Consider the following 25965-nt stretch of genomic DNA (forward strand, 5'->3'; position numbering starts at 1 on the left):
GATGAAAGTTTTATCACAATCGTCTCCGCATCGTTCTCACCCCTCCTCCTCCGCCCCCGCAGAAGCGACGGTTCCTGCTGCTGCCGTGGGTTTTCTTCACTTTCCTCAATATGGTCATGGCCTTCTCGGGCGGCATCCTCGCCCTCATCAACTCCCACGGCTACGCGCTGCCCATCATCGTCGGCTGCATCGTCCTCACCATCAGCATCACCTGGATATACTTCACCTGCGTCGTCTTCAGCTTCTTCCAGGCTCTGCAGGATGGTGACTACTGGTGATCGCCCTCGCCTCCTCCTCCTCCTCCACAATCTCCTCCTCCTCGTCCTCCTCCTACTCCCTCTCCCGATCTCCTCTTTTCCATCTCTCTTTCGTTGCTGTGTGTGTTTTCTTTGCCATGCTAATATCGTGTATGCACTCTCTGGTTTTCCTTCTTTCGTTTTCTGTTCCTCTTCCAAGCTTTGCAGGATGGGAATTAATGGTGATCTTTATCCCTCTGTGTCACCCCCGTTCTCTTCTTTTCTATCTGTCTTTGACTGTCTGACTTTCTTTCCCTTGCTATATAATAACCTGTCCATACAGTCTCGCGTACCTGCTGGATGGAAATTATTAGTGATCATCCTTATCCCTATTTTTCTCTCTCCCTTTATTTTTTTGTTTTATTCATTTCGTTGTCTTACCCACTCCTATCCACGTTACCTCTTCCTCACCCACCTATCCCATCCCTCGTCCACCTTCTGTCCTCGCCTCGCCTCCTTCACCCGTCACCCACCGCCTAAAAGAGCTGTTAGTCACCCTTCAGGCAGTTTTCAGATCTAGACAAAGTATTTTTATCGTGGCTTGTGTTATCCACGTCTCCATCCTTTGGCCTTATCACCTGATACATAACGTTGACCAAAAGGTGTGAGAATATTGTAATATCTTCGAGTGTGTTTTGCATTTCCTCAAACCAGCCCACCTATGAATACTAGTATGCATATCATCTGTATGTAGTTTCTTACCGTAGACTGTGAACGCAGATCTATAGTAAAACAGCTTAGAGTATATAACGTTTACACAGACGGACTCTATTTTGCACACGTATAGAATATGTATCACTCCTGTCCAGTATTTTATTCCTCGTTGATGTATATTGCTAGTCATATTCTCAGACGCTCTCGGCTCTCACAACAACTATTTCCAAAGGCCACGATGGAGATTAGTCAGGTTCTTTTGAGTGTTTGATCAAGTTCATGGTGTAGAAACCTTATCAAAATACCACTTGGCTCATAAAACTAGCCATGGAAATACCCACAACCTCTATGAAAGCCTTATCAGATGTGGGTGTGTGAGCCCCGAAATGTTTGAGGATATGGACTAAAGACGCAAAAGAGGGAGATGGTAAGAGGGAGCAACTCGTAAGACAGGAGCGATTGTACACCCTTCTGCTGGATGACAAGTGTTAGGTGAGAGGCGGAAGATAAGGAAGCGTCAAGCACTTTAGTGATAAGCGGTTTGAGAAGAACAGTAATGGTGGTTGTTACTAGATAAGGAAGAGATAATGTGCTACAGAAGTATTGAAGGGAACAGCGCTAAGGCTAACGAGAGGGGAAAATAAAGTGTCAGGAAATATAGCTAAGAAAATTTAATGTGAATCCTTGTTACTCGATGAAGGTCAGGTTATATACTCTTGAAGTACAATGTCGGAGGGAAATGCTAATAAATGCTAATAATGAACGGGAAGTAATTAAAAGGATGAGAAGGAAAAGAAATGTAAAGTTTGGAAATAATAAAAAGGAAAAAGTAAGGTAAACGTTAAGAATGAGAAGTTTGAAAATGAAGTATTGTAAAGAACGTAAATAATGAGAAGATAAAAAAGTAATATCAAGAATGAGTAGAATTAGAAGAAGTAATATCAAGAATGAGCAGAATTAGAAAAAGTAATGTCAAGAATGAGTAGAAAAATTAAAAAGTAATGTCAAGAATGAGTAGAAAAAGAAAAAAAAAGTAACTTCAAGAATGAGTAGAAAAAGAAAAAATAATGTCACGAATGTTAGTAATGTTTGGGAAATCTTAGTAAAAACAAATGCAAAAGAAGCTACCGTATCATGCTTATAAATGCGTGAATTAAAAACAAAGGAAATCCGTCACTGTGCTCGAGTCGGAAGCAAGAAAATTCACGGCCAAGAGACATTGGTTAGAAACATTCATAACGGAAAGCAAAAAAGTCGTGGATGAAATTAGAAACAATGCGGAAATATGATACAAAACACGCGATAATCCTACAGAAAGAAGACCCCAAGATTCGGTGTTTATAAATGCTTGATATGAAAAATTATAATGAAAAAAAAAAGAAGCAAACAGTCCAGATAGAATAACAAAGGCAGCTGTGAAAGAGCGAAACCTTATCACTTGTCTCTTACTTTTGACACGAATACTATAACCTGACGTGAGAAAATAATCCTCCTGTACTAATATGATAACAGCGTCCATTAAAAAAACAAACAAAATCTTCCTCTCCAACGCATAGATTAGCTGATTACCCCATTTGCTTTTAGATAAACAATCATGCGGTTTGACTTGTTTTTCGTACGCCATAATTGAATATATTTACGCCATAATAGTTACTTAATGCTTTCTGGAGTCGTAATTGGAGAGAGAGAGAGAGAGAGAGAGAGAGAGAGAGAGAGAGAGAGAGAGAGAGAGAGATGAATTGTCGAGTCTCTAACGCATTTCAAGTCTTGTACGGAAAGAGACGGAAGAAAATGTTTGAATAGGAAAGTAAGAGACCCGCGTATTATTAATTTATCTCGTGTTCACTTTTAAGGTAGTGTTGTAAGTGTTACCAGATGATTCAAGGATGATATGTTGACCCTTAACTTAACAGACATGCATGGAAAACATTATTATTATTATTATTATTATTATCATTATCATTATTATTATTATTATTATTATTATTATTATTATTATTATTATGAACGTGTGTTTTGCTAGGGTTGTGAATGTTACCAGATAAAACTAAAAGGGCGAGATCGAGGATAGGCTACATATTTATATTTTCTTTATTGTATTTATGCCCAAAATTTCTGAAGATTGTATATAAAACGCATAAAAAGCCCAGTGTTGTTATTGTTCTATTGAAGCATCGAAATACAAATGGTCCAGATGAATTATAGCTTTAAGAATAGGCTGCTGATGCTGTTTACTTGGGTTTAATGCAGATTAGGAAGATACATGGTTTGATTTTGCTTTTTTTATCATTGAAGGTTTATATATTTATTTTTCTTGTCTTGGGAATTTCATGTTTCCTCTTTATTTGCATTCTTTTTATATATATTTTTAATTTATTGTTTTTCTTTATGATTGTCTTTTTCAACGTGAGGGAAGGTCATGTTTTCCTTTTATTTCCTCCTATTTTAATATATTTTTGTGATCATTTTTATTTTCATTTTTTAATTTTTTACTGTTGTCTTGTTTCTAAAGGTGTGGCAAGTTCACGTTTTCTCTTTATTTACTTTTTTTTTTCATATATTTTGGTGATTATTTTTTGTTCTGTTTTATTTCTTACCATTGTTCTACTTTTAAGGGTGAGGCAAGTTCATGTTTTCTCTATTTACTTCTTTTTCATATTTTTTTCTTTATATTTTGTCTTGTTTGGGAAGTGAGGCGTGTTATCAGGTGAGAGCGTGTGACTGCTTCATTAGGACAGACAGACAGGTAATTAAGGGGCTATTACACTGGGCAAATTTTCCGTGGATCTTCAGTCAAACCACGATTTCCGCTGGCGTGGTTCTCATATTTCCGTGGTTTTCTGACGTGTCCACGATCTTCCAAAGCTACGGGAGATTTCACCGAAGGACGACGAAATTACTCACCATCATCATCAGCACTCAGCAGCAATAACAAGAAACAAATGAGAACCACGCTAGCAGAAATCGTGGTTTGACTGAAGATCCACGGAAAATTTGCCCAGTGTAATAGCCCCTTTATAAGATGAGGAGCTCCGTAACAAACCTTCCTCTTCGCCTCTCAAGTATTAATTCGTATTTATCCGTAGAGTTGTGGAAGGGAGCGTAGCTAAGTAACGTCTTAATATATTTTGTTTTAATCTTCTTTTTACAACTCTCCCCTTGACTGAACTGAGTTTGGGAAATGGTTCGTGTCTTCATACATTTTCCTTTCATTATTGTGTTCACGTCCGTTGCACACCATAACTTTTTTTTTCCTCATTGTAATTATCATCTGTGAAGGGCAGTTTTCTACTCGGGAATTTTGTCGTGCTAAGTATCAATATATTCTTTTCCTTACATTTTCTGGTCTTTGCTAATAGGAGATTCAAACTCCTTAATTTTGTACTCCATATAAAGGAATCTAATAGTCCTCCAGATACCCTTGTTAGTGTGTTAAGATATGTATAAGAGTATCAATATATTCTTCTCTTCCCGTTCTCTGGTGTGGGTATTACGAGTGATGCATCTCTTAATAGTGTTCGTATAAAGAAAATATTTAATAGTCACCCAGAAACCCACGTCAGAGAATGATTTAGTAAAAGTATACCAATAAATTCTCCTCCTTCCGTTCTCTGGCGTGAGGATTATGGGTGATGTAGACTCCTAAATTTTGTTCTCCTCATAAAAGAAAGATATTAATAGTCACCCGAAAGCCCACGTCAAAGAATGGCAAAGTAGGAGAATATCTGTACTTGGCATTGTTATCCCGTAAGAAAACTGCCCAATTGTAACGTCTGGCTTTTTATCTCATGTTTACCATTGACTTATTTTACGCACCTCTTATGTACTCATTCACATTCGATCATCGCTGCTGTTTTCTTTATTTTTTAATCATCACATGCAAAATTAATCCTTTCAGTCTTGTTTTATTTCCGGGGAGGTCATGATAGTGGCTTGAATCGATCGCTAATGTCCTGAGTATCCTGTAATTACGGCGTCCCGCTAATCTTACAGTGTTAATAGAGAAAAAGAGAGAGAGAAAGAGAGATTTATATATTTATGTATGTAGTAAATAAAACCATGTGTCCAAATTTATAAACAATTTTAGTCTTTTGGTGTTTCTTTGTCCATTGGGTGACCGCTTCGTATTTGTTTAAGTTTGTGTTTTGTTGGTGGTGTTTGTCATATATTGGAGCAGCCCTGTTATTTATTATAGCTAGGATGCTTCCCAAACTGTAGATGTATTATTCAATGTGTAATTACCAGGGTTATTCTATCGTACACTTTGAACTTACCGAGACATCATCATCATAACAGGATGCCCCCAAAACTATATATGTAGGTATTATTTAACGTGTAATTACTTAGGGGGATATTTTTTCTTACACTTTGAATCCATATCGAAACATCAAATTCAGAAATAAACACCTAACATATGGAAGAACTCTAAGGAATAAAACTATAAAACGGTTGTGTGGTATAGCACCGAAAAATAAAATAATAACTTGGCGTGGTGCTGTTGCAAAGACAAAAGTGCATGACCATCAGCGACTTTATTCAGCGTCACTATCTGAGAGTAAACAAAGCAGCGTGACGGGCAGCGGGTGGACGATCACCGGTCATCCACCCCACCTCTGTCCTCCTCAGCAAGACAGGCCAGCTAACACGCCTGTGATAATCTCGCAGGACAACACCCGGGGCGAGTGGGGTGTCCTAGGCCGTCACAGCCCTTCATCAACAGGTCAGAGGGTTGGAGGCTTCACCGAGACCGAAGCAAGCAGTGTGGTGGCGTGGTGGACGGAGCTCAGCAGGATGTTAATAATGGTAACTCGCTGAAGCTGTTGGACTATGCATGGAGAGAGAGAGAGAGAGAGAGAGAGAGAGAGAGAGAGAATATTGTTATCATTATGGGTTACTAACGAAATCTTCCCAAACATAGAATAGCTACTCAAGGTGATAACATACAAACAAAATACTAAGACAATATAGAAAAAAACAGTGAAATAGTAGAACCACAATATTTTTTTTCAGATACAGAGAGCATTAAATTTTGATAAGCATGAGAGCCATTTTTTTTTTTTTTTTTTTTTTTTTGGGGGGGGGGGGGGGTCAATACTTTAGCGTAGCCTCGCCGCCTTGTATCATTCTGCATTAAAATGACAACGTTGTGTGTGGATGTATAATAAAAATATACTCAGGAAAAAGGAACGTTAGCCACAGTGTCATTTTACTAGTAGCTCTTAAAACAATGTAGCCTAATGTCGCCGGGGAATACGATAGATTGTCTTGAAATTGGTGTTTTCCTCTTACTCAAGTAGAAGGCATTAGGGACACTATTATTAATCCTCCTCCTCCTTTAATTATCCACCTCCTGTTCCTCCTTCAGCTGGGGAAGTAGATGGGGAAGGCCGGCTTGGGGGACTGATCTTGCTCGGTCTGTTCCACCCTGAATCTGTCTTGCCGTATAGTGGGTGGGCGGGATTATTTTGGTGACGGTGGAGGGCGTGGAGGACAGTCTCAGCATCATTGTCCCAAATTAGATGCGCCCGCTGTTGTGCTTGAGTCTGCTTCACTGCGGTCTGATTTGTAGGCTACTGTTTATTAATTTGTGTCCGTCTCGTGTCTTTCTTTTATAAATCCGTTTACCTCTTCCTCGGTCTCCTTCTCCACTTGTCTCCTTACCACTTATACCCTTACCCTTATGCACCACTTTTAGCATGACTCTTTTATCCACTACTTTCTTACTCCCTCTTCCCACCTTTCATTATCATTATTTCCACCACCTTCCCTTTTTGTTTATTTTCGTCGATCCTTCTGTTTTCTTTTAGTTTTTGTCTCCTCCTCCTCTGTCTCATAATTATTTCCCTGCCCTTTCTTTTTACCACTCCCGTCACCTTCTCGTATCTCTTCATCCTCTATTGTCTATTCCCTTGATCCTCCTTCCTTTCTTTGTCTTCTCTTCATCAACTTCCTCATATTTCCTAATTTTTTATTTCCACTATGCTTCCATCACCTTCCCATTTCTCCTCATCCTCCCTCATCCTTCTTACCTTTTATTTCTTATTTTCGTCGTATTTTCCCTCTCATCTCCTGTTTCAGTATATTATCTGCCCTTTCCCTACTTTCGCCCTTCTTTTGTTTCCTTACCTTCATCCTCACCTGCCTTCTTATTATTTCATTTTTACTTTTACTTTCTTTGTTTTCTTTGTTCCTCTCTTTATTGTTGCCTGTTTCATCATAGCTCTCATTTCTCCTTTCTTTCCTTATCTTCTTCATCCTCACCTGCTTTCTCACAACCTCTTTTTACTTTTCTTTTCCTTGTTTTCTTTGTTTATTTTCTTCTTGCCTATTTCATCATAACTATAATTATTTTCCCTTTCCTTTCTTTCCTTACATTTATTATTTCCTTACCTTTACCTTCACCTAATTTCTTACTACCTCTTTTTTTCCTTTCTCTCCTTTCTCTCTTTTCTTTGTTCATCTTCTTCTTGTTACCTGTTTTATAATCGTACAACTTTCCCTTATCCTTGACTTCTTTTATTCCTTGTTTGTTCTTTTTTCCTCTTCGTGTCCTTGTTCTTGCCCGTGTGTCATCATCGCCGTTGTTGTTGTTGTCGTTTTTACTCCTCCTTTCCCTAATTCTTCTCATCCTCAACCTCTTCCTCTTCCTCTTCCTCCTAGACACAATTATCCTTTTAGTATTGTCTATCTAACACACACACACACACACACACACACACACACACACACACACACACACACACATACACACCACACACACAATAACACGCACCAAAGACACCACCTCCCCTTACACAACATTCCCTCTATATGTCACTTACTATATTACACTTACCTGCCACACCTAATCACTTTATCATACACGCTTGGTCACCTGTGTATACCTGTATCCCTTTCCTTCCCCTCTCCTCTCCCTCTCCCCCCTCTCTCCCCCTTCACCTCGCTTGCACACGTGAGGGCAGGAAAGTTTGTGAAGGTGAGAGTTTCGAGGCAAAACAGCGCACCTTAATTATTGTGTCTCAGGTGTGACGTGCGGAGAGAGAGAGAGAGAGAGAGAGAGAGAGAGAGAGAGAGAGAGAGAGAGATCCTATGATCAAGACTGTTCTTAAATGAATCGGCCACCACGACGTTCCATATCTGCGAATATCAAAGTGGAATAAATATCGGTTTGTGTATAGTGAGTAATTTGTGTTGCACTGAACCACAGATGACGTGATCTTATTCCATTCTCGTGCGAAAACGATGGGAAAAAGAATTTGATGGTATGAATTTGCTTTTTTCCATGTTTGTTAATCGCTATTATTTCTCGTTCGCTAAATGGCATCGGTAATAAACACTTTGCATTCATCCACATTCGTAAAACCATGAAGTATTCCGAAACATTCGATCTGTTTCCCTCGGAGGCGGGCTTTCTTAAGAGAGATTTTAAGACATAAAACCTTCCCACGTAAGGTTTGTTGCGAAAGGAAGAGATCATCCTTGTTGCCCGACGTTGAACCCTCTAATTAAACGATGACCGCGTAGTCCAAGTTGGGTCTGACATAACTGTTGTGCAGTGATAGTTACGTTTTGTTTTTTGAATGAGAAGTTTGTATTAATGGAACCCAACATTCTGTTCGCTTTATTCTTTGCATCGATCCGTGGTTGGGGGAATTTGAGATTTAACTATTTTGACGCCAAGAGAGAGAGAGAGAGAGAGAGAGAGAGAGAGAGTCTCATTCCCTACTTCCGATTTTTCAACAGCTATAAAATACACGCCATACTTAATTCTCTTATACTCGATGCTCATTTGTTTGCCGTCCTTCATCCGTATTATTTTTGTTTTGATAATGACGTCCCTGCTATGATTAATGTTCTTTTTCTTGCCTTCTTTTTCTCATCGATAAGGCTTGGAGTGAATGTACTCATCAGGAAATTAAGGCATCGAGGTTGTGCCAAGACTGATAATTGAGTTCATGCTTTTTCTTCTTCTTTGTATCAACTTTATATTCATGACGTAACAGCGAGAGAGAGAGAGAGAGAGAGAGAGAGAGAGAGGGGTACAAGATGAAGAAGAAGAAGAGGAAGAAGAAGAAGAAAAGAAGTAGAAGAAGACGAAACAAAAAGAGAAGACATGTAAAATGGAGACAAAAAAATGAACAGAAAAAACGGAAAAACAAATCAAACAAGACTTATAATGTAGAAAAGAAGAGATAAAGTAACAGAGAGAGAGAGAGAGAGAGAGATGTACCCATTGGCCATCAGTCTCGTAACTTAATGTATATGTTACGTACTCGCCATTGTCACTCTTACTTTCTTTATTGTGGCCTCCTCCTCCTCCTCCTCCTCCTCCTCCTCCTCCTCTTCCTCTTCCTCCTTCTTTATCTCCCCCTCCTTCTCTTCCTCCTCCTCCTCTACATGGGAAATAATTATATATCTACTTGTTATGATACTTAGGAACGAAAAGTGTGTGTGTATGTGTGTGTGTGTGTGTGTGTGTGTGTGTGTGTGTGTGTGTGTGTGTGTCTACGCCCGCATGTAAGCCTTGATACCGTCGTCATGGCAACCTTGAATCACCTGGTGTCAGAACCAACACCCACCTGCCCAAATCAACACTCTTCCCACCCTTATATATCTCAATCAGCCTTGTCTCCCTCTTATTCTTCTCCTCGTATTCTTCTTTACATTTTTTATCTTATTTAATCGTTCTTTCTTCCCTTCCTAATTTTTCTCCTGTTATTTTTTCCAATTCAACCATTCATTGTTTCGTTTCTATTTTTTCCTTCTTCTCTAGTTTAATCTTTTTTTCTTTCTTGCCTTCCTAGTTTATTCTACTTTTCTTCTAATTCAGTCGTCCTTCCATTCCTCCCTTTCTACTTTTTTTTTTTACTTTTTCTACTTTTCCACTAATTTCACCGTTCTTCTATTTCTTTTTTTTTTATTTTCTTCTACGATTTATCTAATTCAATCGTTTTCTTCCTTTCCTCCTTTTTTTCCATGTTTTCCTTCCTTCCTTTCTTTTCCTCCAATGTAATGTTCCCGTTTTCCCTCCATTTATATTTTTCCACTTTATTTATCCTTCCATTTTCCTTCTTTCGCGTATTTTCCTCTGTATTTCCTCTACTTTTTTTCTTCTTTCACCTTTTTTTCCTTGTTTACCTCTCTCTCTCTGTCTCTCTCTCTCTCTCTCTCTCTCTCTCTCTCTCTCTCTCTCTCTCTCTCTCTCTCTCTCTCTCTCTCTCCTTTCGCACATCTTCTGCCGCCTTCACTTCCTTCTTCCCCTCTCGCCTTCCTTCTGTCTTCCTCTCCGTCATCATCTTACTCATGTTACCAATCCCTCTTCTTCTTAACCCGCCCTCCTTCTTTCTAATGATATCCTCCTTCCCTATCATCTCATTCCTCTTACCAATTCCCTATCTTCTTCCATTCCCTCTTCCCCTCCTTTATGACTGCCTCCTGCCCTCCATCATCATCTCATTCCTGTTACTAATCCCTCTTCTTTCTAGTGATATCCTCCTTCTCTATCATCTCATTCCTCTTACCAATTCCACATCTTCTTCCATTGCCCTCTTCCCCTTCCTTTATGGCTGCCTCCTGCTCGCCATCATCATCTCATTCCTGTTACCAATCCCTCTTCTTTCATCACCCCCTTTCCTCTTTTCCATGATAGTCTCCTCCTCCTCCTCCTCCTCCTCTCCACTATCATCTCATTCCTGTTACCAATCCCTCTTCTTCTTCACCCCTTCTCCCTCTCCCCCAACCACTGATCATATCCTTTAGTCTAAGTAGGAAAAAAAATCATTACAACAACACATTCAGGTTTATCATCTTTTTATTTTTACATTAAACATGAAGGCATATATTTGCTTTATCATGATGCCCTGCGCCGAACTCAAGGCTGTAGAAAGTGTGTCTATGTGCGTGTGTGTGTGTGTGTGTGTGTGTGTGTGTGTGTGTGTGTGTGTGTGTGTGCTTTATTAGTATTGTTATGGTATTTAAAGATTCGTGTCTTGTATTTTTTTTTGTGTGTGTGTGTGTGTCTTCGTTGTTGTTGTTTTTTTCCTCACTTTGCTATATGTCATCGTCTTTCGTTTTTTTTTTTACCCGTTCTCTTTTGTTGTTGTTGTTGTTGTTGTTGTTGTTGTTGTTGTTGTTGTTGTTGTTGTTATTTTCGCTGTCTCTCCGTTCTTTTCAATTCCTTTTATCCGTGTCTCGCTCTCCCCTCTTATCTTTTACCCAGTCTATCTTCTTTTTCCGTCTTCATGTGTTTCTTTTTTTGCTGTCTGCCTTCTTTTATCTTCTGCCCTCCTCTCTGTTCCTTTATGTCTGTCTCGTTTTTGTCTTCATTTTTGTCTTGCTTCTATTATCTTTTTGTTTTATCTTCTTTTATCTTTTGCCCTTCTATCTATTTGGCTTATTTACGACTTCTGTATTTTTTTTCTTCCTCTTCTCTGTATTCTCATTCTCTGCCTTTCAATCATTCCTTCTTCTTTTTCAGACTTTTTTTGTTTGTTTTGGTGTTTTCCTTTTTTTCTCTTGCTGTCTGTTTTCTCTTTTTCTTCTCTTTTGGCTGCTTGTCTTATTTACCTTTTCTTCCTTTTCTGTCTCTGTCCTGTCTTCTATTTTTTCTGTAATTTTTTGTTTGTTTCGTAAATATTTTGTCTCTCCTCGCTGACTTCTCTTTTTTTCTGCTCTTAACCAATTTCACCTTCAGCTTATTTTCTCGTTTTGTTGATTTTTCGTATTTTGCATAATTATCACTTCAGTTTATTTACAGCTTAATAACTCTTTTCTTGGGGGATGAGGGTATTTATTTTCAGTTTCATTATTATATTATTTACAGCTTAACCCGGTAACTGCGGGGATCATGTTTCTTAAGGCCCCTCTTAGCGAGAAAAATGCGAAAAAATCACCATTCACACAAACCATTTCATAATATATATCAACGCATTTGTGATCAGTTTATGCATCATCTATTTTGGGAGGTTTATATCATGGCAAAAATGTGGCCCGTCGCTGGTATACGGTAAAGCCACAAATTTGTCCCGTCGCTGCTACCGGGTTAACATTTTGGGGTGGTTGCTTTATTTTCAGTTTCATTATTCTATCTCGATAATTACTTCGCCCTCCTTAAAATCTCCGTTGTGCAATGCTTTCCGTCCAGTTCTCTTGATTAGTTTAGGGGTGACACGCACGTTTTCCCTCCTCTCATATTACTCCTCTGAACCTTGACCTCTGCCAGACGCCTTCTATGGATTCTCGTACTCGTAACCTCGCCCAGAACTGGAATTAACTCGATGCAAAAAGCGTAGAATCCCTGCAATATCCCTTTATAGCCAAGGACACCACAGGGAAAGATAAGAGAGAGAAAATGGGGATGGGTTGTAGCAGGAGATAGAAAACGAAGATAAACTAACATGATACAAAAAGTCGAGAATCCCGCGACATCACATTTTAACCGGGGACACCACAGGAAAAAGGTGAGAGAGAGAGAGAGAGAGATGGAAGAAAGAAAATGGGGATGGGTTGCTGCAGGAGATAGAAAACGAAGATAAACTTAACTAACTCGATACAAAAAGCCGAGAATCCCGCGGCATGACATTTTAGCCGGGGACACCACAGGAAAAAGATGAGAGAGAAAAGAAAGAAGGGAAACTTTGATGAGTAGCTGCTGAAGATAGAAAACCAAGATAAACTAACTCGATACAAAAAGCCGAGAATCCCGCGACATCACATTTTAACCAGGGACACCACAGGAAAAAGATGAGAGAGAAAAAATAAAGAAAACGGGGATGGGTTGCTGCTGGAGATAGAAAACCAAGATAAACTAACTCGATACAAAAAGCCTAGAGTCCCCACATCACTTTCTAGCCGGGGACACCACAGAGAAAAGATGAGAGAGGGAAGAAAGAGAGAAAATAGGGATGGGTTGTTGCAAGGAGATGGAAGAGGGAGGGTAGGCTAGTATGTCCTTGGATTAGGGTGCAATGTTGACCCGTCTTTGGACACTTGCCAGAGAAAGAGTCTTGCATCTTGGTCTGGAGGAGAAGTGAAAGGTGTGTTTGAGGTGACCGTGCGCTCCTCCTCCTCCTCCTCCTTGTGACCCTGACTGTTGCCTGCTGCCCTGGGAGAACCGACGCAGTACGAACTTCTGTTGTTACGCTGGCCCGGTTTGCCTCGCTTTGACAGTCCACTCTGGTTTGGTTACTTGGCATTCTGAGATGGTGCCAAGGGTTGTATGTGTGGGGGTATCAAAGATTTCTAGGAGTAGTATGAGTAATGAAAGGAGAAGGAAGCGAGGAGGACTGGAAACTTGCTACTTCTTTTAATCCTCCTCCTCATCTTTTTCTTTTAATCTTCCTTTTTCATCTAATCCCTCTTCTTCAGTGTTGTCCTCAGTGACGCACAAAGTCTTTCCATTGAACTGTCCTTGAAAAGTCACACCAAACTTGCGATTTCCTCTAATCCTCCTCTGCTTTTAATCCTGTTCACTACATGCCTCCATCCCTCCCGCGGCCCCTCTGTACCCGACTTTCTACTCTAGCTCATCCCTAAACTGTCCAAATATCTTATGCAAGAGCTAACAAGCATCTTTATTCTTTCATCCCCCTCACTGGTGACCTCTGGAACAGCCACCCTTCGTCTGTATTTTCTTCTGCCTGCGACTTGACTGCTTTCAAGAGAATGGTATCAAAACACCTTTCCACTTGAAATCGATCTCTCTTTTGGCCACTTTTCTCTACTCCCTTTTGTAGGAGCAGTGCTTAGCGGGCTTTTTTGCTTTCATATGTTTTTGCCCTTGAGCTGCCTCCTTTACTGAAAGAAAAAAAAATCCTCCTCCTTAATATAACCTAACCCCACTCCTCCTTTCATCCCCCGTGGCACATAAACAATCTCTCCACCATACTGTCCTTGAGGGAAAGTGCAACACCAAGCTTGCTATTTATTCTAATCCTTCTCTCCTTCTTTTAATTCTCTTTCTCCTTGTCTGAACCCTCCTTATTTTTCTCCATCCTCCATGGCTCACGAACAATCCCTCCACTACACCGTCCTTGGGGGAAAGTTCCGCACCAAGCAAGGAATCAGACCCTCTTAACCTTGACTTCTGTTCTGAGTCGTGGAGGAAGGGAAGAAAGGGAACGAAGGAAGGACTTTACGGGAGTCCTTCACGCCCTCGGGACTTCCATATGACCGCGGGAAGGTCCTGGGGCGTAGTTGTCACTCCTTTGAGGCTGCGGAAGTGGTGGAAGGTGTAATTATCTCGTTGACTCATTAACTTCCGTCTCGAGTGGCTGTGGTAGGTGTGGTAGGTGTTGCTGAGGTGGTTAGGACTAATAGTTATAGAAGTAGTAGTAGTAATAGTAATAGTAGTAGTAGTAGTAGTAGTAGTAATAGTAAGTAGTAGCAGTAGTAGCAGTAGTAGTAGAAGTAGCAATCGCCACTCCTATAGAGATCAAATGGTTCTTGCAAGATTCGTATCATGTGCGTAGTTTGAGTTATTGCCTGTTCCGGATGTTTGAGGTTTGCTGTACGAATCATCGCTAAACTGAAGCTTCCTGTAGATATGGTGGATGCGTGTGTTGTTGTTGCTGTTGTCCTTGTTGTTGTTGTTGTTGTTGTTGTTGTTGTTTGGACATAGGTTAAGAGTGCAGTAGTCACTAATAAAAAGACCTTCAGAAATATTAACTCCTCGTAGATATTGTGAATGATAGTAGGGTTTTAGGCATTAGGGGACGACTCTTTGTACTGTGATGATGGTGGTGGTGTCTGGGAGTGGTTTGAGGACATAACAGAGAGAAGTGAAGAATAGCGAGATCTTTAGGAATATTAACTCCTCGTAGATATTGTGAATGACGGTAGGGTTTTAGGCATTAGGGGACGACTCTTTGTACTGTAATGATGGTGGTGGTGTCTGAGAGTGGTTTGAGGACATAACAGAGAGAAGTGAAGAATAGCGAGATCTTTAGGAATATTAACTCCTCGTAAACAGGCTTCGATTTTGCCGCGTTCCTCCGATCGCTCCTCCTTATTCCTGAGAGCGTTAAGAGATTTGTGTTAATGATCGTTAGTTTGGTTTGCTCTTCCTCATTTTAATCGTTTATTATGTTGCCTTGCTTTGTCTTAAGAATGGCATAGTTTTGTTATATTTTCCTTTCTTTGTTCATATAATTATATCGCCTCATTTTTTTTCATTTTGAGGATTATTGTATTGTTCTACTTTTTCTTACCTCGTTCATTTCATTATACTGCTTCCGTTTGTCTTTGTGTGATTATTTTGTTCAACTTTTTCCTCCTTCGTTTATTTGATTATTTCCCCTCCGCTTGTCTTTTTGAGCGACGTTGTTTTGTTCTCAGTTTTCTTCCTTCGCTTATTTGACTTCTATCGCCTCAGTTTGTCTTTTTGAGTGACTTTTGTTCTACTTTTTCTTCCTTCTTTCTTTTTTATTCTGTTGCCTTGGTTTGTCTTTTTAAGTGACTTTCGTTCTACTTTTTCTTTCTTCTATTTTTATTCCGTTGCCTCGGTTTGTCTTTTTGAGTGACTTTTGTTCTACTATTTCTTTCTTCTTTTTTTATTCTGTTGCCTCGGTTTGTCTTTTAGAGTGACAGTTCTGTTCTCCTTCTCCCATCTGTCGTCATTTTGTTTCAGGCGAGTTATTTTGTTCTCTAGTCTTTCTCCCTTTCCTCATTTTATTCAGTTCCCTCAAGTTTTTAGTCCGTGAAGCTTGCGTAATAGAAAACTGCGCAGCGTATCCACGAATAAGAAGGAAAGATAAAAATAGTGTACGAAGGCGCATGTGTATATCTTCCCGTGAACATGGTAAGTATAACAACGCGTGTTCTCATGGGTAATTATTCCCCTCGTGATTTTTGCTTTCATTTTCTCGACCTTCAGAGTTTTAAGTGGAGAATGAACGTATATGATTTGTGAGGGCCGCGTGCGTATCTGTTTTCGTGGTAATCTTTTCTTCGTTTTGTTTGTGGAAAAGGCGTCGCCGGTAAGTGTGCTGAAAAATGTGAATCACCAAATGCCACGGCCAAGCAATGTCAGGACCCGAGGAGGGAGAGTTCACCCTTGACACACAGAGGGCGCGTGGGTGCTGACGGGGGGCGGAGGCTGACTGATGCACACACACACACACACACACACAGAGAGAGAGAGAGAGAGAGAGAGAGAGAGAGAGAGAGAGAGAGAGAGAGAGAGAACGAAATTATATAAGAAAAGATTACCGAAGAGATATGATAAAAGATATGAGCAGTAAGATAAGAAATATAAATAGAAATACATATAAATAGAGTTGATAGGAATACATATATATAGAACATAATATAAATAAGAATAAACAAATTGGAATAAATATGAATAAAAATTAAAAGTGTAAAAATTAAGAAATAGATACAAGAAGAGATGTGAGAAACTTCAGCTTTCCAAACAGAGCAATGAATCAAAGGAATATATGACCGGAAGAACTCGTGTGTCCCAAAAACATTCATTTTTTGATAAAGGAAAGTAGGACACAACTGTTTTAGAAGACAGAACACTGCCAGAAAATAAGTAAGAACAATTAGGTACGAACACACACACACACACACACACACACACACACACACACACACACAAGATGAAAATTAGCCTACACATTGACACAGATAATGAAGTAATACAAGGAAATTAAGGAACATATTTTTAGGGCTAAATGATTTGGGCTAAAAAAAATGTCTCTCTCTCTCTCTCTCTCTCTCTCTCTCTCTCTCTCTCTCTCTCTCTCTCTCTCTCTCTCTCTCTCTGATTCATAAGTTATTTTGTCGTAGTGCCTCCGTGCTTTCCGTGCGTGCATGCGAGGGTTGCGTAACAAATCATATCATCCACCACCCCCCCGTGACCAATCTGAACCCCTCGTGTATGTGAGTGTGTGTGTGTGTGTTGCAATTTCACATTCTTCAACATTTTGGGGCTTACACACCCACATTTAACCCTTAAACTGCGGAGGACTAAATGCTGAATATATTTCCTTCGCGAGTTAATAAGACTTTCGTTGAGGTTGTGTTACTATTTCCATCGACAGTCTTATGAGCCTAGTAATAGTTTAACAAGGCTTCTTCTGTGCCATGATCGGGATAAGAACACTCATGAGACCCCGAATGATCACCTTTGTGGCCATTGGATAGGGTTGTTGTGAGAGCCGAAAGCTTTTCCTGGTCTTCATCCTTTACTTCTCTTCTTTCTCTTCTTCTATTTCTTTTTCATCTCATTGTTTATATTGTTCATGTTCTTCTGGTTCATGTTCTTGCTCATTTTGCTCTTCATGTTCTCGTTCTTCTGCACCTACTCTTCTTCTACCTCCTCCTCCTCCTCCTCCTCCTCCTCTTCTTCTTCGTTTTCCTCAATAGAACCTCGAAGTGAAATGGAAAGCTAGTAGTGTCCCTTGAAGATTCGGAGTATAAACGCTGGACAGGAGACATACATATTCTAAAAGTGTGCAAGATAGGTTGATATATTCTCAGACACTTCCACCTCCCATTTCAACTATTTGCAAAGGCCATGAAGATCAGCCAGGTTCTGATGTATGTTTTTAGTAATGAACAGTTGCTATCTAGATTGGGTCATAACATTAGATTTTTGTAATAAAGATACAGTTTAGTAATAAAGATACAGTTATTAAAGAGAGTTATATTTGGTATGCTGTTTCAATAATTGCTATTTTATCTGTGCCATTTTTTCCTACTTTTCCACTTGTGCCATTTTTACCGTGCCATTTTTACCTGTGCCATTTTTACCTGTGCCATTTTTACCTGTGCCATTTTTACAGTACCATTTTTACCGTACCATTTTTACCGTGCCATTTTTACCGTGCCATTTTTACCGTGCCATTTTTACCAGTGCCATTTTTACCTGTGCCATTTTTACCTGTGTCATTTTTACCTGTGCCATTTTTACCGTACCATTTTTACCGTACCATTTTTACCGTACCATTTTTACCGTGCCATTTTTACCTGTGTCATTTTTACCTGTGCCATTTTTACCGTACCATTTTTACCGTACCATTTTTACCGTGCCATTTTTACCGTGCCATTTTTACCGTGCCATTTTTACCGTACCATTTTTACCGTGCCATTTTTTCCGTGCCATTTTTACCGTACCATTTTTACCTGTGCCATTTTTTTTACCGTACCATTTTTACCGTGCCATTTTTACCGTGCCATTTTTACCGTACCATTTTTACCGTGCCATTTTTACCGTTCCATTTTTACCGTACCATTTTTACCGTACCATTTTTACCGTGCCATTTTTACCGTGCCATTTTTACCGTGCCATTTTTACCGTGCCATTTTTACCGTACCATTTTTACCGTACCATTTTTACCGTGCCATTTTTACCGTACCATTTTTACCGTACCATTTTTACCGTACCATTTTTACCGTGCCATTTTTACCGTACCATTTTTACCGTACCATTTTTACCGTGCCATTTTTACCGTACCATTTTTACCGTGCCATTTTTACCGTGCCATTTTTACCGTACCATTTTTTATGTACCATTTTTACCGTGCCATTTTTTTGTGCCATTTTTACCTGTGCCATTTTTACCATTAAATTTTTTACCGTACCATTTTTTCCGTGCCATTTTTACCGTGCCATTTTTACCTGTACCATTTTTACCGTACCATTTTTACCGTACCATTTTTACCGTACCATTTTACCGTGCCATTTTTACCATTTTTACCAAATTTTTACCTGTGCCATTTTTACCTGTGCCATTTTTACCGTACCATTTTTACCGTACCATTTTTACCGTGCCATTTTTACCTGTGCCATTTTTACCGTGCCATTTTTACCTGTGCCATTTTTACCGTGCCATTTTTACCTGTGCCATTTTTACCGTGCCATTTTTACCTGTGCCATTTTTACCTGTACCATTTTTACCTGTACCATTTTTACCTGTACCATTTTTACCTGTGCCATTTTTACCTGTACCATTTTTACCTGTACCATTTTTACCTGTGCCATTTTTACCTGTACCATTTTTACCTGTACCATTTTTACCTGTGCCATTTTTACCTGTACCATTTTTACCTGTACGATTTTTACCTGTACCATTTTTACCGTGCCATTTTTACCTGTACCATTTTTACCTGTACCATTTTTACCGTGCCATTTTTACCTGTACCATTTTTACCGTGCCATTTTTACCTGTACCATTTTTACCTGTACCATTTTTACCGTGCCATTTTTACCTGTACCATTTTTACCTGTACCATTTTTACCTGTACCATTTTTACCTGTACCATTTTTATCGTACCATTTTTACCTGTACCATTTTTATCGTGCCATTTTTACCTGTACCATTTTTATCGTACCATTTTTACCTGTACCATTTTTATTGTACCATTTTTACCTGTACCATTTTTATCGTACCATTTTTATCGTACCATTTTTATCGTACCATTTTTACCTGTACCATTTTTATCGTACCATTTTTACCTGTACCATTTTTATCGTACCATTTTTACCTGTACCATTTTTATCGTACCATTTTTATCGTACCATTTTTACCTGTACCATTTTTATCGTACCATTTTTACCTGTACCATTTTTATCGTGCCATTTTTACCTGTACCATTTTTACCGTGCCATTTTTACCTGTACCATTTTTACCGTGCCATTTTTACCTGTACCATTTTTACCGTGCCATTTTTACCGTGCCATTTTTACCTGTACCATTTTTACCGTGCCATTTTTACCGTGCCATTTTTACCGTGCCATTTTTACCTGTACCATTTTTACCGTGCCATTTTTACCGTGCCATTTTTACCGTGCCATTTTTACCTGTACCATTTTTACCGTGCCATTTTTACCTGTACCATTTTTACCGTGCCATTTTTACCTGTGCCATTTTTACCGTGCCATTTTTACCTGTACCATTTTTACCGTGCCATTTTTACCTGTACCATTTTTACCGTGCCATTTTTACCTGTGCCATTTTTACCGTGCCATTTTTACCGTGCCATTTTTACCTGTGCCATTTTTACCGTGCCATTTTTACCGTGCCATTTTTACCGTGCCATTTTTACCGTGCCATTTTTACCGTGCTATTTTTACCATGCCATTTTTACCGTGCCATTTTTACCGTGCCATTTTTACCGTGCCATTTTTACCTGTGCCATTTTTACCGTGCCATTTTTACCGTGCCATTTTTACCTGTGCCATTTTTACCGTGCACCATGTTTTTATTCAGGGTAAAGAAGAAGGATCAAACTACCAGACGGGTCACAGAACTACCCTTGTAAATGCCCCAAAACACGTACGAAAGACTTGTCAAATGCGTGACTTCGGAGGCCTGAATGTTTACGAATATGGCCCGCAGACTCCATCCGTGTGAATCGTTGTTGTGAGAGCCAAGAGCATTGCGTCCCCGTGTCTCTGGCGGATTGGGCAACACACACACACACACACACACACACACACACACACACACACACACACACACACACACACACACACACACACACACACCGCCTTAGCATGTTACTTTGTCATCGTTACGTAATTAACACATGCAACACCGAGCTCTCCCCCAGGCCAGAGAGTTACGCCCCCCGGGTCTCCTCTCTTCTGTCATGGTTACTCTCCCATATTCAGGTGGGGAGGGCGAGGGTGTGTTGGGAGGTGAGTGAGTGCGTGGGGAGAGTCATCGTCAACTGTGTGTGTGTGTGTGTGTGTTATCAGAGGACAACTAAAACATATAATTTGTCGTCGTTCACCTCCTCTTCCTCTTTCTCCTCGTCCTCGTCCTTCTCCTTCTCCTTCTCCCTCCTCTTCATCTTCTTATTCTTATTCATATGCCTTTATTTCTTCTTCCTCTTCTTCTTCTTCTTCTTTTTCGTCGTCGTCTTCGTCGTCGTTATCTTCTTCTTCCTATTATTATTATTATTATTATTATTATTATTATTATTATTATTATTATTATTATTATTATTATTATTATTATTATTATTATTATTATTATTCGTCGTCGTCGTCGTCGTCATCGTTATCTTATTATTATTATTATTATTATTATTATTATTATTATTATTATTATTATTATTATTATTATTATTATTATTATTATTCGTCGGCGTCGTCGTTGTCGTTATCTTCTTTTTATTATTATTATTATTATTATTATTATTATTATTATTATTATTATTATTATTATTATTATTATTATTATTATTATTATTATTATTATTCGGCGTCGTCGTTGTCGTCTCTTCTTTTTCGTCTTTTTCTTCTTCTTCTTTTTCTTTTTCTTTTTCTTTTTCTTTTTCTCCATCATCATCTTTTCTTCTTCCTCCTCCTCCTCCAGCTCCTCCTCCTCATCCACAGGGAAGAGACGTGCGGGCCGAGGGTGGTGGTGGCCTTGTTAGGTGGGAAGGAAGGGGGAGATGTGGGCGTGAGAGGGAGGGAGGGAGAGAGGGAGGAGAAAGTATATAAGTAAGATGCTCCCTTCTCACCGCAACACAACCGCCATCAGGTATACCTCGCTAACGTCCTCCTCCTCCCCTTCCTCCTCTGCCTCCTCCTTGTCCTCGTCCTCGCTGCTCTCCTTTTCCCCTTTCCTCAATCTGTTCCTTGATTTCTTTCTTTTCGTCATTATTTTCATCCTCGCCGTCATAATTTTTCTTCATCGTCTTCGTTCTTCAGCTTATTATCTTTAATCCCTTTGCTCATCCCCCTGATCCTCCTCGTCTTCTTCCTTCTCTTCCTTTTCCTTGGCTTCCTCCTGCTTTTCCTGGTCTTCATCCTTTACTTCTCTTCTTTCTCTTTTTCTATTTCTTTTTCATCTCATTGTTCTTCTTGTTTATGTTCTTCTGCTTCATGTTCTTGTTCCTTTTGCTCTTCAAGTTCTCGTTCTTTTTCACCTACTCTTCTACCTCCTCCTCCTCCTCCTCTTCGTTTCCCTCAATAGAAACTCGAAGTGAAATGGAAAGCTAGTAGTGTCCCTTGAAGATTCGGAGTGCATTGAAAGCCAGCAAAAGTGGAGAGCAGTGAGACAAAACTATAATACTGGCGTGATTTTGGTGCAATTGTGTGTCATGAAAGACGTTGGGGCAGTGGACATCAAACGAAGTGTGTGTGTGTGTGTGTGTGTGTGTGTGTGTGTGTGTGTGTGTGTGTGTGTGTGTGTGTTTCTCGAGATAGTAAGAGTTGTACTAGAGGAGACTATAATTATTCCTTTTTTTTCTTTGCTTTCAACATCACTTTATAAGTGTGGCAATATGCGTCAGAGAGAGAGAGAGAGAGAGAGAGAGAGAGAGAGTCGTAACAAGCACAAGGGCACATCCCTCCTACGTATATCGCCTGTCCGGCGTCTTGTTTCCAGGTCAATGTGTGTGTGTGTGTGTGTGTGTGTGTGTGTGTGTGTGTGTGGCCTTGACGGTGCCTTTTAGCTCTGCAGTGCCATGATGAGAAGTAAAAGGTGTTACTGAAGGTGGTTGACTGCTGAAAGGTCATTGTCTTTCAGCATTACCCACCCCGCCCGCATCTCTCTCTCTCTCTCTCTCTCTCTCTCTCTCTCTCTCTCTCTCCGGCAAGAGCCTCTACATCCCGTTATCTTGTCTCTTCAGGTCCTCCAGGATGGCAGGTCTTCGCGTGTTGCTCCTGGCCTCCTCGGCGCTCCTCGTCTCCGCTCAGATAACGTTCCCAGACTCCAAGAAAAGCTCTCCGCCCTCCTCCTCTCCCCTCACTGCTTCTCCCCCAGCGCCGCCTCCTGCTACCGCCTCCTCGACCTCTCCCTCAGGCCCTGCTTCCCCGCCAGCTCCCGCCTCTGCTGACTCCCCGCCTCAAGTAGGACAAACCAGGTATAAGGAAAGACACTTGTTCTCGTTGATAGAGTGGTAGTGACGTGAAGTTTTGTTATTGATTCATTTCCTCCTTAGATTCACTTTTGTATAGATCTTTCCCATGTTTGGTGTTAATAATGTGGCGCCCGTGAGTGTCGAGTCTAGGCCACATGGGTGGTGTTGGTGATGTGTGGTTTGTGCCATTGTGTGTTTTATCGTAGTTACTGACGGAATGTGCTGTCCTGCAGATTCGCTGGCAGTCCCCTTGGGATCCTGGACCCCCTGGGACTATTCGCAAGCCCTTGTGACCGCTGCTCCTCCTTCGACCAACACTGCTGCAACACCCAGGGCCTCTGCTGCCCCTTCCAGCCCGTGGCCCCTGTCGGCCCGCCCATCCAGAACTTCCCTGGACAGTTTCCGGAACAGTTCGGAGGACAGTTCCCAGGTCAATTCCCAGGTCAATTCCCAGGTCAGTTCCCGGGGCAGTTCCCGGGGCAGTTCCCGGGGCAGTTTCCGGGGCAGTTTCCGGGCCAGTTCCCGGGCCAGTTTCCAGGGCAAGTGAGTCCTCCAGGGCACGTGTTTCCTCCAGGACACGTGGGTCCTCCAGGTATCCACGGCGGCATCAAGGGCGGCGTGTGTCCTGTGCCCAGCGGCATCCAGCACGGTGTCCACAGGTTTGGCGGCGGCGCCCCTTGCGTGACGGAGTGCCAGAGTGATCTCCAATGCCCTAACATACAGAAGTGCTGCCCCGTCGGCTGCTCCAATGTGTGCCGCACCCCGCAGGGAGGTGAGTCAAGCCCCTACGCTATTTACTACTCCTGCACACACACACACACACACACACACATACACTGCCCTGCGCTGCCAGGCTTCACTGTCCGACAGGGCGGCGGTTCGAGCCCGCTCAGGCCAGATTCTTCCCGTTGACTAGGAGTGGTTACTGTACCCCCTTGAGCAAGGGGGATGGGGTGTGTGGTGAGTGAGGTCCTGGCAGTACCCAGAGATCGACGATAAAGAGCACTTAGTCATGTCGGGAGGGTACCTGCTGGCAATTACGAGTCCAACACGTGATCAGGCCGTGGTGGTGAATTACACACATGGTAATAACCTAACTTTAACAATAACCACTCCACTCTAACCTCTCCCTTCTCCCTCCCCCCGTGCAGCTCCCCCCGTGGTGCAGCCCGTCACCAAGCCCGGCGTGTGTCCCATCCCAGGCCCAGGTTTTGTTCCCTTCCGCTCGGCCGCCAACGCCCCTCAGGCAGACCCCGGCGTGGACCCCAGCAACACTCCCGACCACCAGGCGCAACGGCAGCAGGAACGCAAGGAGCAGCGCCAGCAGGAGCGCAAGGAACAGCGTCAGGAGCAGCGTCGTGAAGCTCGTGGCCGGAGCCGCAGGGAAGTTGATGGCGTGCCATGGAGCCGCCGGACACGCCGCTCCCCGCATCACGAAGAGGACCGCAACGACCGCCGGGAGATTCGCCTCAACCGCCGCTTCAGGATGTCTGGCCGAGCCATCCGCTCCGCCGACGACGGGCCGAGCCGCGTGATCCGCCAGAGTGCTGGTGCCACTGGTGGCCAAGGGAGTGCTCAGCCCAGCCAAAGGTTCTTTGGCAATCCTTTCTGTCATAGCAACTGCCACAGCGACTTCGACTGCCCCGGCATCCTCAAGTGTTGTTCTGGCTTGCGGCCGGACTGCCTTCAGTGCATAAGGCCTTTCTAACCTTGTCACCGGTGCCTTGTGGTGCCCCGGCAAGACATCCTCAGGACGAAGGCCACTGAAAACACCACAGAGCGGCACTGCCTCGGTGCACGGAAACACATCCAGTAGGCTATATGTTCACTGAGAGAAATTAACGGAGTCAGTGGTTGCCGTAACAACTGTCTTCCTGAGATTTCTGATATAGGCTACCGATTAGTTGGTTGTTAAGTGAAAGGTTTGTTATGTCCTCGGTGACTGTTCTTTTATTATTTATTACCGAAGGCCATGTAATGTGCTTTATTTATTCCATTGATAAGTTGTATTCAGTTCTTGTAGTGTATGTTTAAGTAGGTGAGGTCCTGGCAGTACCCAGAGATCAACGATAGAGCACGTGCTCATGTCGGGAGGGTACCTGTTGCCGATTACGAGTCCAACACGTACGTGATCAGGCCGTGGTGAATTACACACACACACACACACACACACACACCTAAGGAGATAGTTCAAACCGAAAATGTTAAAAAAAAATTAAGCTTAACCTAATAAACAGATTTGGAGTGGATCCTTCGAGTATAGCTCATTTCCCGTATGTTAAAATTAATAGGTACAGACTCGATATATCACGCTAAGTCTATATACACCAAGTCAAGTCATACGCAGGTTTGTGGGAGGAGACACGTACGGCCGAGGCGTGGTTTATGCGTGACACTGCTTGGAGCCAATCATTATACTAGAGAATGTAGAAACAGGGATTTAGAGAAAACGAAGAAAGGCGGACGAATTTAAATCAATCACTTCAACATGCCCTCTCTCACACCCCACACCGCCGTTTGTAGTCATTGAAATTACAGTCACGCAATAGTGAAACGCCACACGGCCACGTTGCGTGTAACGAAACACACGAGAATTAATCCAGACAAGGAAAGGTTTTACCGGCGCCGGGGATCGAACCCGTGACCAGCGTAGTGGGAGAGTCACTCCTTTACCAGTCGGCCAAAGAGGTAGCCAGTGGGGCAGGGCTACGTGGGTTATGGGAGGCTCGCCCATCAGGCAAGTCAGCACTACGTACACGTCTCCCCATTCCCATTTAGATTAATTTATGTGTGTTGAGTTCACATTTTCTATGAACTTCGGAGAGCATGGGCCATCACTACCTGTTACCCCTTCGGGGAGACACAACAGAACCACAGGAGAGGATGCCACCGCTTTGCCACCAGTGAAACGCCTGAATTTGCTCTTTACTACACTCCCACACGGCCACTGCGTGTAACGAAACACACGAGAAATTAATCCAGACAAGGAAAGGTTTTGCCGGCGCCGGGGATCGAACCCGCGACCAGCGTAACGGGAGAGCCACTCCTTTACCAGTCGGCCAAAGAGGTACCCCATTGGCCACGTGGGTTATGGGAGGCTCGCCCATCAGGCAAGTCAGCACTACAATAGCACAATAAAAAGACATATTTTTTCGTCAGTGGGTTGCCTGAACGCGCTGTGAAAGAAGGCGAGAATG

At 41.7% G+C, this 25965-nt stretch overlaps 2 protein-coding genes across 3 annotated transcripts in view; both read left to right on the forward strand.

The window, feature by feature from the left end:
- Positions 1-5040, forward strand: part of LOC127006588 (uncharacterized) — a 73284-nt gene extending 68244 nt beyond the window's left edge. Inside the window, exons 4-5 of one of the 2 annotated variants that reach the window (XR_007759655.1) lie at positions 63-3696; positions 3953-5040. Coding sequence is in view for 1 of the 2 variants with exons in the window: in XM_050876659.1 (XP_050732616.1) it covers positions 63-278 (216 nt within the window). In the remaining variant the exon portion in view is untranslated. Of the gene's footprint in view, positions 1-62 lie in introns of both variants that reach the window. The other variant, XM_050876659.1, reaches the window with a different exon arrangement.
- A 495-nt stretch (positions 5041-5535) lies between these two features.
- Positions 5536-25017, forward strand: LOC127006590 (tetra-peptide repeat homeobox protein 1-like). Its single transcript, XM_050876661.1, has 4 exons — positions 5536-5753; positions 22538-22771; positions 23002-23540; positions 23920-25017. Exons 2-4 carry the CDS (start codon positions 22548-22550, stop codon positions 24474-24476), a joined length of 1320 nt encoding a protein of 439 aa, XP_050732618.1. The 5' UTR covers positions 5536-5753; positions 22538-22547; the 3' UTR covers positions 24477-25017.
- The last annotated feature ends 948 nt before the right edge of the window (positions 25018-25965 follow it).

Source organism: Eriocheir sinensis, chromosome 33, assembly GCF_024679095.1.
Source record: "Eriocheir sinensis breed Jianghai 21 chromosome 33, ASM2467909v1, whole genome shotgun sequence".
NCBI lineage: Eukaryota > Metazoa > Arthropoda > Malacostraca > Decapoda > Varunidae > Eriocheir > Eriocheir sinensis.